The 14,884-nt window shown below is 53.5% G+C and overlaps 5 protein-coding genes across 5 annotated transcripts; 1 reads left to right on the forward strand and 4 right to left on the reverse strand.

Annotated features, from left to right (window-relative positions):
* Positions 1 to 204: 204 nt before the first annotated feature.
* On the reverse strand, positions 205 to 1,877 carry N656DRAFT_740895 (putative control protein; the record flags this gene model as incomplete). Its single annotated transcript, XM_064812810.1, has 3 exons — positions 205 to 1,332; positions 1,396 to 1,679; positions 1,753 to 1,877. 3 exons carry the CDS (start codon positions 1,875 to 1,877, stop codon positions 629 to 631), a joined length of 1,113 nt encoding a protein of 370 aa, XP_064665557.1. The 3' UTR covers positions 205 to 628.
* A 135-nt stretch (positions 1,878 to 2,012) lies between these two features.
* Positions 2,013 to 2,546, forward strand: N656DRAFT_458648 (uncharacterized protein). Its single transcript, XM_064809711.1, has one exon. The coding sequence runs from the start codon at positions 2,146 to 2,148 to the stop codon at positions 2,446 to 2,448; it is 303 nt and encodes a 100-aa protein (XP_064665558.1). The 5' UTR covers positions 2,013 to 2,145; the 3' UTR covers positions 2,449 to 2,546.
* A 1,622-nt stretch (positions 2,547 to 4,168) lies between these two features.
* Positions 4,169 to 5,806, reverse strand: N656DRAFT_772204 (uncharacterized protein; the record flags this gene model as incomplete). The annotated part of the gene is made up of 2 exons (XM_064813911.1): positions 4,169 to 5,684; positions 5,763 to 5,806. 2 exons carry the CDS (start codon positions 5,804 to 5,806, stop codon positions 4,169 to 4,171), a joined length of 1,560 nt encoding a protein of 519 aa, XP_064665559.1.
* Positions 5,807 to 6,667: 861 nt separating this feature from the next.
* On the reverse strand, positions 6,668 to 8,754 carry N656DRAFT_719120 (Metallo-dependent hydrolase; the record flags this gene model as incomplete). Its single annotated transcript, XM_064812339.1, has 4 exons — positions 6,668 to 6,905; positions 6,971 to 7,361; positions 7,424 to 7,803; positions 7,859 to 8,754. 4 exons carry the CDS (start codon positions 8,752 to 8,754, stop codon positions 6,668 to 6,670), a joined length of 1,905 nt encoding a protein of 634 aa, XP_064665560.1.
* Positions 8,755 to 12,413: 3,659 nt separating this feature from the next.
* On the reverse strand, positions 12,414 to 13,868 carry N656DRAFT_772206 (uncharacterized protein; the record flags this gene model as incomplete). The annotated part of the gene is made up of 1 exon (XM_064813912.1): positions 12,414 to 13,868. One exon carries the CDS (start codon positions 13,866 to 13,868, stop codon positions 12,414 to 12,416), a length of 1,455 nt encoding a protein of 484 aa, XP_064665561.1.
* Positions 13,869 to 14,884: the final 1,016 nt, after the last annotated feature.

A 14,884-nucleotide genomic window follows, 5' to 3' on the forward strand; every position in this document is an offset into this window, starting at 1 on the left:
ATGATATGGACGTGGGCGCTGGATCTCCCGCTTTCTTCTCGTCTTAACAGATGGTGAGTGATTGAGGTTGTTGACACTCAACTGGTCTACCTCAAATCTTCAGTCCCCGGGGCTGCTTTGCAGGAGCTGTGACGCCAGCCTTCGTCGTCACTTTCAGTCCCTATAACACGGACACCTACTGGATGAAGCCTGACTACAGTACTTGCATGGGCGCTTCAAAGAAATGCGTGGCATGTACACACTCTGTTTGAGCGAGCATCTATAGCTCAGTGTGGCAATCAACATGTCCCTTGAGAGGGCGTTGACTTCAACCCATGGTCAAAGAGGGTCGCGGGTCACATTCCAAAACATTGCCGACTAGTCACGTATTGAACCCAATGTCTTGATGACTACGTCGAAAGAGTTCAAAGCAGGAAATGTGATAATTCCAGTCCTAAGAGACACTGATGGAAAAGTACACGCCAATCCCCAACCAGAACGCATCAAGGATGCAGGCAGAGGGAACTAAACAAATAACATGGTACAGGATTATATGGAAAAAAAGAACGGGACTAAAACCCCTCCTCGGCGTTGAGACAAAACACTGAGGGATACTATGTCATCCGACGAAGCCAAAGTTGCCAATGATTTACTCCTTTGCACCATGGGCCAATGCCATGTTCTTCCAGTGGTCACGCTCGGCTGTAAGCTTGGCGATCTTTTCCTCTAGCTCCTCCAAGCGCTGGGCCTTCCGCTCGCGAGACTTGCGAGCAGCGAGCGTGTTGCGGGCGCGCTTCATGGCGACGACATCTGTCGGATCGTCGACGATGATGGGAGGGAGGGGCTTATCACGCCGGCGGGAACTTACACCGGCGACAGAGGAGTGGCGACCAGACCCAGGAGAGTTAGCCGAAGACTTGCGGCGATGGCTGCCTGATGTGGACTCAACCACCTCGAGATCATCCGAGTTGGAAGCGGGCGAGCTGTCTGGGTTGGCGGGCTTCTGCGCCGACTTGGGTTCGGGATCGGTCGGTGGGAAGAGTGGGAACCAAGCACCACCCATGCCACCCTCGAAATCGCCGCCTGAGAAATTTGGCGAGACATCATAATTGTCGCCAAAATCGGGCGACTCGTTATAGATGGACGGCGAAGTAAGAGCGGTCAGAGCAGTCGAGTTCGGCGCCGACATGAACGGGTCGTGGACCAAAAGGTCCTGCGGGGAAACAGTGCCCATGTTGGTCGTTGAACTCGACACACTCCCGCCGAGGTCAAACCCGGTCGGAAGAGCGGGCGAAGAATACGCCGTGGTGGAAGCTCCACCTTCAAAAGCGGTGAAGTCGTCCAAGTCCAGGCCTGGTGGGCATAGTGAGCCTCGCTGTTGACTATGAGGAACTCGTGGGGTAGAGAGGAGGTTACCTTCGATATTCATCTTGCCTTGGGTTACGTTACCAGCGCTCTGTTGAAAAAGAGGAACCGGCGGTCGGGCAGGCACGTTCTGCTTTTGCAAGCTCAAAGCAGCAGACGAAGATGGTGCAGATGTAGCGTAGAACTGTTGACTGAGAGGGTTCTGCGCACGGGAGCTAAACCGATTGGTGAAAGCCGAAGAAGATATTTGGTGCCCTGTGGCCTGGATGGTGTTTGCAACTCGCTGGTTCTGCAGAGACGGCGACGTAGAGGCCTGCAGCGGAAAAAGAGGTTGACTACGAGGTTGCTGATGCAGATTCACACCTCCGTTGGCGGAAGGTTGCGAGACAGAGCGGCAGTTAGGTTGACGGTGTTGCTTGATCGGCTGATCGAACAAGACGAAGTCTTGTTGATGAAGCGGCAAATCCAGATGCGGAAGCTGTTGCTGATGCGCGGATGGTGCCGGCAGGCTCGGGGAACTGGAGGGAAGCCATGATGACTGATTGGAAGCCGTGGTGAAGACTGAGAAGTCTGGGCCGGGAATGGCGGCGGTGTTGCGGTAAGAACTTGAGCGCGAGCTAGAAAGCTGAGTGCCAAAGTTCAGTTCAACCTTTGCAGGAAGAGCTGAGATGGATGGTTGAGCGGAGAACGTGTTAAATTGCGGAGAAGGAATTTTGACGGCTTTGCGAGAGCAAGTCAGAAAACGCGGGGAAGGGGGCGCTTTAACGCATCTTGATAGATGCCTCTTGATAACTCTTGAATATGTGTAAGGGGGGATATTTTGGGTTGAAGGAGAGAAGGAAAAGGCAGCAAAAAAGGTGGGCAGTGGAAGACTTTTCAATCAGGCAGCGACGGCCGAATGCGCGCGCAAAGGTGCGGGATGTGCACAGGCCACGCAGGGCATCGCAAGCCGCTGGCCCCAGTTGCTGTGCTCTTATTCGCTTAATACCGCGGTCAACCCCAAACGGCAAGTATGAGTCACAGCCTCTAGGCAGTGCAACTCCAAAAAATAAGGTATTGTACTGTACAATACCTACAGTTGGGGCCCTTCAAACGTTAGCCTAATATCTCAACACTCGTGTTCTCGAGATACTTCACATGTAGGCTCATTATTGAAGCAGGGGTCCATGGTCTCAACAGCGCCAAGTTCTTCGCTGCCTCAATGTTCTTGTCAAAACCAAAGCCTGATCGCTATTAAGCACTGAACAATAGAGATGGGACTTGTATTAACGTTAACGAAGTCGAGGACTTTTGTCTTGGTTAGCAAGGCACACACTCCGTGCTGGTTCGCTTTTCTTGTTGGTGCCGCCCAGGCGGCACACGGGGGCATGCAGCACTGCCCCACACAAATCCCCATCTGAAGCGTGTCTGCCAATAAGGTGTAGCGCTAGCCTGTCCATGAAATTGCGCAAAACGAGGACGGTGCATGCTAGCTTACGCGACAAGTCGCTCCAAGGGCGCAATTGGGATTGCGGTCCGAGCGGGCGTCGCCGGCTGAGACGGCACCGGGCGAAAACTGAAGATTTGTCCTCATCGGTTGGAACAAGCTGGACTTTTCGCAAAAACAGTCGCAATAGCAACTGATGACGAGCTCTATTGGTTTGAGCCCTGTAAGAGGCCACGGGTCCTCAACATTGACCCCGTGGTAGGCCTACGCAACTCCCCCTTCTTGAGACCTTCTGGACGCGCAACATCTTGCGAAAACTGGGAATGATTACGGTGGTTGTTATGTAAAATACCACTAGGGCTTCATCGGCGCAAAATTTGGCAAGGTTCCGGGTGAGATCGCGTTTGCAGCGTTATATTAACTGCGCACATTGCTCCGCCTCTGTCCGTATCCCTTTCCCAATGCGACTACAGTTGTAAATGGATTATCCGTACATAGTGTACTGTACCTTTTGCTTTGGCGGTTCGTCCCAAGCATTTCACATTCGGCGAATCAGAAGGCTCAATTGGAGCGAACCAAGCAATACCACAGTAAACACCATCGCAACAAGCTCCGGGGAAGGAATTGAGTTTGTGAGTCACTCGGTTGATCATCCCTACCCAGATCGTAATACCTAAGTCCCTGGCCGCCTCCACAGTACGAGACTCCGCTAGTGCGCCTCCCAAAGAACAGAGTTTCGGCTGCAGCGTTCTTGCTCTCAGAGAGTTTATGTAGGAGTTGCGCTGTTACTTGGCATCGTCGAGCGGAATTTGAGCGTCGAAATGTCAGATTCTTGTTGCACTGCAACGGTTTTTAGGTGATCGTCGTCCCGAAGCATTCCGGCCCAGCTCGATGGCTCCGGGGCCCGCCTCCCGGTCTGCCCCGTGCACCACCTTTCATCCCATTCTAGCCATCCCACCTTCAAAGCAACGACCTGGCAGGCTCGGCCCGTCCCGGAAATAACGTAATGCCCAACGGTGATAAACTTGCTCAGTATTACTACAGGAGAACCACGGAAACGGCGCCCCTAATAAGAACAACAGCAAGGCTTTGACAGAGTAATCGAGCCATATTCTGGTGCAAATCCTTGCCTGTTTCTATTTGGGATTGTATTGTAAGTGTGTCGTGTATCACAGTCAAGGTTCACACTTCTCTTGCTCTCCTTGCATTTCAGACACTTGATAATTACCTATTAATAAAGGGATACTGTAGATACCTTTGTATGAGCCGAATCATTGAACTGCTAACTATGAGCCCGCGCCACGGTGTAGCCAAAACATCAATGCGATCAGGTCCAAGCCGGGCATTACCATCATCATCCAAGATTGTATGGATATAAGCAGTCTCCTGCTGAAAAGCTCAGATGCCCGTCCCCTGACCATCTCCGCGAGGTGGCGGCTGCACCTGGAGTAGCGGCACCTGCTGAGCGGCTTGATCAACTTCAACCGGGGACGGGGCATCGAGGTCCTCCTTCATGATTTCGTTCTTCCTCTTGACTGCCTCCCATTTCCGGTTATTGTTCCATGCTGCGTCTCTTGCTTCCCTTAACCACTTCTTCCATTGCTCGGTGCCCGGGAGAGCGCCGCTCCTTTCGGCCCAAGCGACGTGCTTGGTCTCCCGGATAGCATACCACAGCGTGCGCGTGAACGAGGCCGTACCCTCGTGGGGGTCGTCCTTTTCACTCATCTCGGCATTTTTTGCATCCCCGGGCGTGACGTCCCTGACGTCGTAGCGGCTCAGATCCCAGAAGTACCGCGGCGGAAGTAGACCCATGAGCCAGTACAGCCCGTTGAGAATAATGTACGAAGATCCCACCAAGACTTGCGACTCCCACGTGCAGTTTCCCAACAGCACCACCGACACCATGAGAAGAACCATGCCCAAGCCCATGAAGGCGCGGTGGTATGTTTTGCTGACGTACTCGCATTCTTCCGTGCCCGAGTAGAGTTCCCTAGCCACCTCCTCGGTGCATCGAATGAGCAAGAACGCGCCCGCGCGTGTGCGGATCACCACGTCCCCCGGGGGCACCTGGCTGCTTGTCCGTCGTTGCATAAGGACAGGCTGCCACAGTGAGGCGTAGCAGATGACGCTGCCGGCGAGGCTGATGAGACAGATGGCCAAGACGGCGGTGCCGTCCCGCCACAAGCCGGCAGCTACCAGGACGCCGACGGTCAAGAGGAACGAGAAGACGCTGATCATGTGGACAGGCGAATAGTAGGACGGCGGGACGGAATAGCTCTCCTCCTTGTTGACCATGGTCGGATTGGTCACAACGTCTGTGAACTTTGACCTGGCGGTGCCCGTCCGCCTGGGGGGACCTAGGCCAGGAATCACCCGCTCAGGGTCCTCCTCGGCGAAGTGAACCGATTGCTGCGCTCCGGTAGCCCTGCCCTTGGCACCCACATCCGCAAGTTCAACAGCCGCATTCGTCCCATTAGCATCACTCCCGAACGACGTCGTCACTTTTTTCCTGCCCCATGCAACCCAGCTCCGCAACCCCTTGCGTGTCTGATGCGATGTACTACCTGCACGCGCTCCGATGGGGCGGACGGAGGCTGCATGCTTGATCTCGAGCACCTGAAAGGAGAAGGCCTTCAGGTCGCTCAGGGGGTGCATGATGTTGGCGAAGAAACCGACCGTGTCGAGGTTGGTGCCGCCGTAGACGCCCGTCATCTTGGCCGTCACCTCGGGCAGGCGTGGCGGGCGGTTGGCGCGCAGCAGCGCCTGCGGGGCCGGAATGATGCGCGGCAGCAGGCACAGCGACGATGCCGTTAGCGTCTGGGCGTGCTCGGCCACGCTCGACTCGCCGATGACGGCCAGAAGCGTGATGACGTCGAACCGCCATCCAGGCAAGTCCTGGCGGCCCTGGGGAAACCTGAATGATTTCAGGAAGTTTCATCGGTTAGTTTCTCTGCTGTAGTTTTGGGTATATCAGGTGTGGGGAAGCTCTTACCAGGCGAGGATGCCCGTGGGGCTATCAACCCCTTCTGAGGGCATGGGGCTCAACCGTGACGACCAAAGGGTGGATAAAGTTAAAGACCAATAGGCTATAATAAGTGAGCTGTTTTGAACCGTTGCTATCCAGCAAGACAGAGAAAGTTGGAGGTCATAGAAGGCCAGCAGCCGTGTTTGGCGTGGTCAGGCTGAAGTCTGCTTGAACGGGCTGAACGGGCTGTGATTATACATAATTCTTGGCGCGACGGAACCAGGCCCACTCTTTTTCTTCATTACTTTTCTCCCGTACCGCGTCTGCCGCGGCAGACTTCCCAGATTGTGGTCTCGACCATCACGTAAATGTAGGTGGTGAAGATCTGAAGATCAGGAGCCGCCTGGCAAGGGCGGAAAGGGCTGTCGTGGTTCGCCAGCAACCCAGCGACCGCCACCACCGGGTGAAAATGGCTGCTCATCGCTGTGCTTGGGCTTGCATGAGCCCCGCCGCGGTTCTGCATCCGGAAGCGAACAGGGTGCCATCGTAGTATTTCCGCGAGGCTCGCGCTGAGAACCTACCGGGACACACAGATGGACAGATCTCGAGGCTTTGGAGAAGGGAGCTGTAAGATGGGGAACAACGGTTCTTGGATAGTGTTCATTGTGTGCGAACCATTAAGCTGGTAAACTCATTTACCAAGGCAGAAAGGAGAAGGATAGAAAAAGGGGAAAGAAGGACACATTATCCAAGATCCATGCCCAGCCCACCCGTAAAAATCTCCAAACATCCAAGAGCCATGTGTAGCGGATAGGGTATAATGGCAACAAGCACTCATCATTGCCCTCGTCAACCTCATTGAACAACATTTCGCTTTCATCCCGCAACCCAAATGCAACTGCAAACTAAAGGGGGAAAAAAAGGAATCGGCTTCAAAGTCTAGAACCCTTCTGGTCTATCCCACCCGGCTTTGAGAAGGAGAAATCGCCGTTGACGATTCTCTGGCAGAATTGCTGCCATTTCCCCTCCCAGTCCAGGCGGACTTCCTGCTTCAGGTCGGGCTCCATGCAAGAGTGCTCGATACTCCACTCAATCAACTGGCGCAGGCCGTGGAGCGTCATGTCTGACTTGCCCGCCATAACCTGGTAGAAATCGTGCGAGAGACGTGACCTAGAGAAAAAAAATCGAGGCGTCAGTAGAGCCGAGGACCATTGAATGTGTGATCAGCTTTGTACCTGAACAAAGTGCCATTATCGGTGCTGATGGTGCACGGCACGTCGTTGGCTAGGAGGCTGTACATTGAATGGCCGCTTATCCGCGGTGTCAGGCCGAGGATCTCGTTCGAGATTGGGCAGACCTCGATGCAGACGTTGCGCTTCTTCATCTGCTCCATGATGTATGGGTGCCGGGGCAGTGCGAAACCGTGGCCGATCCGTTTCGAACCGAGGAGCACCGCATCCACGAGGTTCCCGTCCGTCTCAGTGCCAATGTCCAGTGTTTCGCCGCAATGAAACAGAAAGGGAATCTCCACCTTCGCCTCAGCGCAAAGTCGCTTGAACTCGAGAAATTCGGCCCTGAACGCCTTGAGCGGCTTGCCCTTGGCCTCTTCCCCAACCAGATCGAAGCCTATAGGAATTGCGGTCAGAACGGTTCCTTGAAATACTACACCGTAACGTGCTGTTTCTTACCGGCAATGTAACCCGAAAACCTCTTGTCAAGTTTGAAGTCAAGACACTCCTTCAAGGCCAATGCCACCTGGTCGTTGTTAAAGGATCGGGGCGTGCAGTAGATGATTTTAAGCCCCTTTACCACTATTCGCTGGTGGGTGTCCTGGAAGGCCTTGTACTCGGCGATAATAAGGTCCATGATACCCTCATTGTCCATCTTGCTTGAGCCGTCATCTCTCCAGACTTGGTTTGTTGACATGAAATTTGGCCGGATCTCAGCGTACTGGATGTTGTCGTCCTTGAATTCCTCCAGGCATTGGCGGGTGTATTTCCTATAGGCCGTTTCGTAGTTAAAGAGCCCTTTCATCATTTGGGTTCGGGCGTTGAACTTTTCCCAGGCCCTGCAAACGCGTCAGCCATGGCACGGGGTCCTCTGCGACTCGACGTCAAGCTCACCCCTCAGCTGTTTGGAGCATGTTGTGGGCTTCTTCCTCTTGAAAGACTAGTTTGGTCTGGAGCCAAGTATCGACATCCACATGGTCCCAGTAGTGTTGCAGAAATTGGGACCTGAAGTCTTTGTAGCGCATCACCTGCTGGCTTTTATAAGTCTTTTCGAAGAGATTCCCTTCGCCTCTACTCTTTGCCGTATCTTGGCTCATGATACTGAACTGTATCCTGCACCGGTTGAGTGCGGAAACGTCTTCCAGAGGAATGTTGCTCCAGATGAACATGTGCTCCATGTCTTTGGCGATATCGAGCAGGAAGTTGGGCAGCAAATTGGCGTTGAAGTGAATATGGAGATGCGCACCCTTGGGCATGGCCCGGCAAAGAGCGAAGAGTTGTGTCCGCTCAATTATGTCAAGATTGGAAAGGAAGTGGTCTCCGTAGAATCTGGTATGCTCCTGGCCGTGATAGCCAATCTTTGGCTTGGCTGGCTTATAGAACCACTCGACGTCCATCTTCTTGAGCTCCTGCATGATATGATTGGCCTGGACCTCGAGGTCGTTGGCCTTACTGGTGCAGGCGAACTCGAACCCAAGAGCGCGCTCGTACCGAGTAATTTCCTCGCGCAGGGAGTCGTATTCCTTTGCTTTCTGAAGCGCATACTCCACCTTGGCTTTCTCGGATCTCCCTATGGCATGGTCGTCGATATCTGACCGCTCAGGTTTTCGAGGGCTAGGGGTGACAGAGAAATCCAAGAGGGTATCGATGCGCCGGCCCAACTCTCTCCGATAGTTCTGTCTCAAGCGCTTAGCCACTGTCTCCTCGTGTGCCCGCACGACATCATGCTCCACTAGATCCCCGAATTTCCTGGTCTTCTCCGGGGATCTGCCGTGGAAGCAGTTAGTCATGAGCTCGGCAAGGCGATTTCGACGGTATGCCTTGGTTGTGTTAATGGACACTTGCTCAAGGTTTGGTGAAAGTTCGTCCCCATTGTGGTTAGAATCTGGGGGCCCCAGACTGTCTAATGTACCCATGAATGGAGTCTTGTCGGCTGTACAGCGATTGTCGGGCACGGAAAACGGAGTGAGAACGCGCGAGGCCGTGTCCTTTGTCGACAGCGGCAGTCTGGGAGCGTATAGAGGGGGCGTTCTTGCGAGAAGCGACGCAAAATGTAGCGGGATGGAGTAAGAGTTCAGGAGGCGCGAGTGAGTTGTCAGATTATGCCGAGGGGCGCGTGAGTGAAAGGTGAGGGACGGCAAGTGATGCTTGGAGCAGCTCGGCTTGACCTAGTATTTAAACCTCTGATATAAGAATGAGGTTATGCTCGAAAGTCACGATAGCATATACGGCCCCTCTAGGCAGCCCCTGGGCGACCTCACGGTGAGTTTGAGCAACCGATGACAGATGAAGTCAGGTGTGAATAGGCACATCAGGAAGGTGCCGGCTGCCACAAGCAGTACGGAGCTATGTACTTCCAAGCCATGCCCACCGGTAATGAGCTAGTCCATATCAGGATTAGTACGGTTCATCCCACAACCCCTCCCACTCCGACAGGGCTGACTCTGTGGCGCACTGAAACTACGGATAACTGCACGGAAGTTCTTCACCGTCTTCGTACAGATACCGTACTTCGTACTTCGTACACTGCACCTAATGACCGATATATGGACGAAAAACACCATGAAAGTTCTGAGTTTACAACCTCTGATGGTTTTAGTTGCTGTATTGCGAATCCCCTGGAGTGATGAGACCTTGACTAAGAGATTAGCTTTGAATGCTGTTAACCTAGGGTCCTAGGCATCCACACGACTTTTCGTAGTTTCACTGTGAGAGGGGAATTTACAGGCTCTTGGCTAAGGTACTTCGTACTGATGAGTGAGTGCGAATTTTGGATCACGAGCTTATGGATCGTGGCTGATGCCCTCCGTGCCAGCCACAATGTATCCTCCTGATTCCTCCACTTGCAGCCAGCGGACTCACCTCATAAGCCGGCCGACTCACTGCGGCCGCTGGCCGATTGAGTAACCGGTCCCGGGCAGACGCATCTCGTCGGATGATCGGAGGGAAAGGGATCTGCGTTAAGTAATGGCAGGGCTTTCTTCCTTCAGCCGTACGGCCTCCGTTGAGTCCGTTCGCTGGCAACCACCGCCCATCTTCTTAAATACTTTCTCCGCCCAAGCGCCCAAGGCAGTTACCTATTTGGATGACCATGGCCCGGATGGGGCCGCTCTACAATCTGCATATGTTGGTTGGTAAGCCTGATCATCACAAGCCGGAATCTATCTCCTCTTGATAACCAAAGGTTGAAAGGTAGCACCTTTGGCCCTAAGAGTAGAAGTAGTTTCAAAGACCGCTCAGTAATCCAGGTTAAAATCAGAGTCAGAGATGATTCGGATGATACATAGGTATGCTTCGTCCAGGCCCGCAGAGCTCGAATTAGTACCACAGCTGTGATCACAGCTTAGTAGGTCTAAGATTACCTATTTAGCTTCGAATTTCGATCAGTCATCAAGGAGCCCACACAGCAGCCGTCGCATACCCCAATCATAACCCCCAGCTTGGCTCAATGCCTGCGGAAACGCCTTGGTCTTCAGTCCTAGCATCACTGCATTAAGCCTTACTTTCCATGGCAAGAACTGACTCGCAAACACGAGCTCTACACCACGAACTGCAATGGGGCAGTCACTGAGCGTATTTGAAACAAGGCCTTCGCATGCGGCGTGACCAGAGCTGCAGTAGGTCTGGTAAGGTATGAATGCAGTGGCTAGGCATTTCAAGTCCAACACCTCTGATAAAGAGAATCTCTATTCGTACCGTAGGGTTTTTCTTCCCATACCGTAGCCCCACCATACTGCCGCACATATCGCCCACCGCCTACCTTTTCCATCAATACTGCAACCGCTTCAACTTTCCCATCACAACTTTTCCACCATATTCAATCCTTCAACCTTCCCACCTTCAATTCTCTTGCCATCAAGATCGCGCAGTTAACAAGCGACAGCGACAGCGGTAGCAACAGCGATAGCGACAGCGATAGCAACAGCGACGGCAACAGCGACGGCGACAGCGACAACGTCAGCGATACAGCAATTACATCAGCGACAGCAACAGCGACAGCAACAGCGATTTAGCGACAGCGATAGCGATAGCAACAGCAACAGCAACAGCGACACCGCCGTCGCCAGTCAATTGGATACGTATAGTAGAGGCAGAGGGCGTGTATACTAGAGGCACTAGCAGGGCAGCCTCCTAAGGCAACAACGCCGACAACAACATTGCGAACAACGTTGTCGCCGGCGAAGGAGGGCAGGGCGTAGGCAGGGTAGGGCACTGGGCAGGACACAGCTTAGTCAGACAGCTTAGTCAGCTAGGAAAATCGCACGCGATTTCGCGAACATGGTGCCCAATAGCTAGATTCAGCTCAATTGAGCTCAGTTCAATTGAGCTCAGTTGTGTATATGGAATGGTTCAAATTGCCAATTGCGCTGAATGCAGTATGCAGTATGCGGCGTAGTGGGCGGTGAGCGAATGTAGAAGGCGGTGAGCGAAAATTGGTGGGGCTACGGTATGGGAAGAAAAACCCTACGGTACGAATAGAGATTCTTCTGATAAATCTCGATGATAAAAACCACTGGCGTAGTCTGGGCCACTTTATCAGCCTCTCGTTCCTCGGCAGAATGCCTGTCTCCTTGGCTGGCAGTTCCCCATCTGATACATGTATGCAGGGCGCCGGGCGGGTGGTTCAAAGTGTTGGCTTCAGTGCCGAACTGATAGTACTAGTATCATCGCGCTTGAGATTCGGAGATAGTCCTCGACACCGGAGAAGATGATCGTTATCCAAACTCTAAAGTACGCTGTCTGCCTTGCTGGAACGGCTCTCCACTCTGCACTCCTCTGACATGGAAGTTGCTTACTCTCTTGTTTCTGCGTGCCAGTCCTTGTGAGATCTCACTCCATCTTCTAGGATTTTCAATAGGGGCAAGAGCAGAGTGCCACATTGCAGTCTACCTACATCTCTGGAACCGATCCATACCTGATTCATGATCCTAGCTGAGGTCTATGAGTCCTGATTTAATCTTTCTCCTTAATCTCCCTTTCCCTACAACCTGAAAAGAACGGTCTAACCATGGACTTCACTGTTTGATTTCAAGGCGACAATTCAGTGCTGAGATTCAGAATTGGAATCTCCAAGCTCATGCCATCGCTCAGTCCGTGCGATGACACTACGTAAGCTGAGTCATCGAAGCGAACTTCAATGACAACCTTGAAGGCCGTCTCTACGCCAGGCTATGCCATAGTGGCGAGCAGACCTATGCCAGAGGAACGTGCCTGTGAACGACGCCTGCCAAACATACAACAGCGTGAAATGCCACTGCGTTATCGCCGGATACGTCTACCGGACAGCGTCTTGATCTTCTGCTATCTTCATCCCGGAGAAGGTACGTACTCCTTTGCTATGCCTTTTCCTATATCCCCGTCTCAATAAAGCAACCAGCCGCCTTGCTATAGGGTATAATGTAGTACTATCGGTACTCTGTTGAACCAACCCAGCACGAAATCACCTCGCCTAGTCCTCAAACTTGATGCCGCCCACGGCGTTGGTATCGATGCGTCCGCCGCGATAGCTGCCCCTCTTTTTCTTGTTCTTCTCCTTGGTAAAGCCCTTGCCACGCGTGACAGCCAGGTCCTCATGGGCCTTGCGGCCCCAGTCATGGCCCTGGAAGGCATTGGAGGCGAAGCGCGGGTCGACTTGGATGTTGCGGTTGACGCGGGAGAAGGGCGTGGTTACCGTCTTGCCATTGCCATTGCCGTTGTTGTTGTTGTTCTTGCCGCGGTTGTTGGCCTTGACCGTCGCCGGGTCGGGCGGAAGCGGTGCGAACTTGTCGACGGGATAGAGTTTGGGCGAGGTCTTGTCAAGCGTGGCAGAGCTGTCCGAGGAGGAGTGGTTGCCGGTGGTTACCGGCGACGTCGACTTGGTGTCTTTGGTCTTGTTTTTGGTCTCGGTCTCAGCCTCGGAGTCAGAATCGGAAGATGAATCGGAGTCGGTCGAAGAGGAGGATGCGTCGTCGCTGGATGAGTTGGCATCAGACTCGGGAAGGGGAACCTTCGCCGCCTCCTCGACTTCGTCTTCACCTTCGGACTCGGATTCAGACTCGGATTCGGACTCTGACTTTGATTCAGATTCAGAGGACGACGATGACGATCCGGAGGATGCGCTCTCCTTCGTCGTCCCAGTCGGCTTCTTGATTACCTTGGCATTGCCGGTCTCCGACTCAGACTCAGAGTCGGAGTCGGAGTCGGAGTCGGAGGACTCAGAAGATGATTCGGAAGACGGCTCGGATGATGACTCGCTTTGCGCTGTGGTAACGGCGATTTTCTGCTTCTTGGCGGCCGGGGGCTCCTCATCGGAGCTGGAATCGGAAGATTCGGAGTCTGATGAGTCGCTGCTCTGAGACGCAGCCTTGCGCTTCAAGGGATTGGCAGCTGGCTTTGCCGTCTTTTCCTCCTCCTCGCTGTCATCCTCACTCTCACTCTCACTTTCGCTGTCCTCGCTGCTGCTGCTGGACTCTGAGCTCGACGCTTCTGCCCCGGCATCCTCCATTTCGACATCGGCGTCCTCCTCGTCCTCGCTCTCTGAAGACTCCGAATCACTGCTGCTGCTACTAGTCTCGTCACTGCTGCTGCTAACTTTGGTAACGTGCTCGACAGCAGCCTTGATGCCCGCTCCGTCGGCCGGGTTGCTCAGAGAGGTCTCCCAGGTCTTGAAGACGGAGACAAGGGAATGGTTTCCAGCATTGGCCGTCTTACTTTCGTCCCTGTTCCAGCCTTTCTTGGCCCGCTGTTTGGTGAATGCGCTATGGGCGTCGGCGAAGTCGTGCTCGGAGAGGAAATTCTCAACGAGATCCATGAGCTGCGCGGGCGGCGACATGGACACGGGCGCCTTGCCGACAGGCGACTTGCCAGCGGCCGCGGCCTTTCTCTGTGAGCCGCCAACTGCGGCTTGCTTGGTTTTTTTAGGCATTGCAGATGTACTTGCGCTCGTGACCGGTGTCTTGTGAGTGATAGGTGCAGAATTGTTGGAGAAAAGCCACGCTGGTGGTCCAGACATGAACAGATTTCTGCGGGGTAAAGTCACTGAAATCTTTGATTTTCGAGTTTACGGAACACGGTCAGTTTGGCCATGAATTTAGTCGTTCAAAGAAGGCGAGTCGGGAGGCAGGAGCGCGGCTGTCGCAAAGAAAATTTTGGGTGATTTACTCGACGTTGCGACACACCGCCTTTTTTTTCGGTCCTCGAATTTCTGCCATGCCATTCGATATCTTGGACCCTCAAAATAAGGTTGCCCGGGCTCCACCCTGTCCCTTGCATGGGGATTGGGGAGGGGTACGATGCCCGCTGGCAGCACCTGTCAGCCCTGGTTAAGGACTGCCTTATGAGAAATGGCTTAACGTTACTCCATCCGGTAGTAAGCAAATACACAGCAAAATGGTAATAATCACTTGGATGGCAGGATGGAACTGCTTGATATGGTTCTTTTGTTGCCTGCCACGGAGTACATGGAGTGCTTTGCAGCATATGGCAATGACACAATGAGATGCTTTCAAGCAAGCTCAAAGTTCACTGCAACACACTTTGACGGTGATGTTATAACTGCATCGTGTCATTACTAGCATTCTGAGCCTCCTGGAGCTTACCGCAACGGTGCATCGAAGTTGCCAAAAGTCACAAGAAGTCGGCCTATGAAGGAAGTAGCTAAGACTCGACCAACCTCATTCCCAGTCATGACCAGTGAGAGTCATAATCCATCTCCTTGCTCTCAATCTTCTCATTGCGTTCGATGTCGCGTTCCGTCTTCTCGATCCATTCCTTCTCAATCTCGGCCCTCGCTCTCTTCTCGACCAAACAGCCCTTGCGACCCCACTTCCGCCCGAAAGCCCCCGGGCGACGACGACTCTGTTGTGATTGAGCTTCTAGCGTGTTCTTGAGCTCGTCGATATCCCCCAGCATCCTGTCATAGCATCGATCGATGCGTCTGAG

The sequence above is a fragment of the Canariomyces notabilis genome (genome assembly GCF_033297395.1).
Source record: "Canariomyces notabilis strain CBS 508.74 unplaced genomic scaffold N656scaffold_36, whole genome shotgun sequence".
Taxonomy (NCBI): Eukaryota; Fungi; Ascomycota; class Sordariomycetes; order Sordariales; family Chaetomiaceae; genus Canariomyces; species Canariomyces notabilis.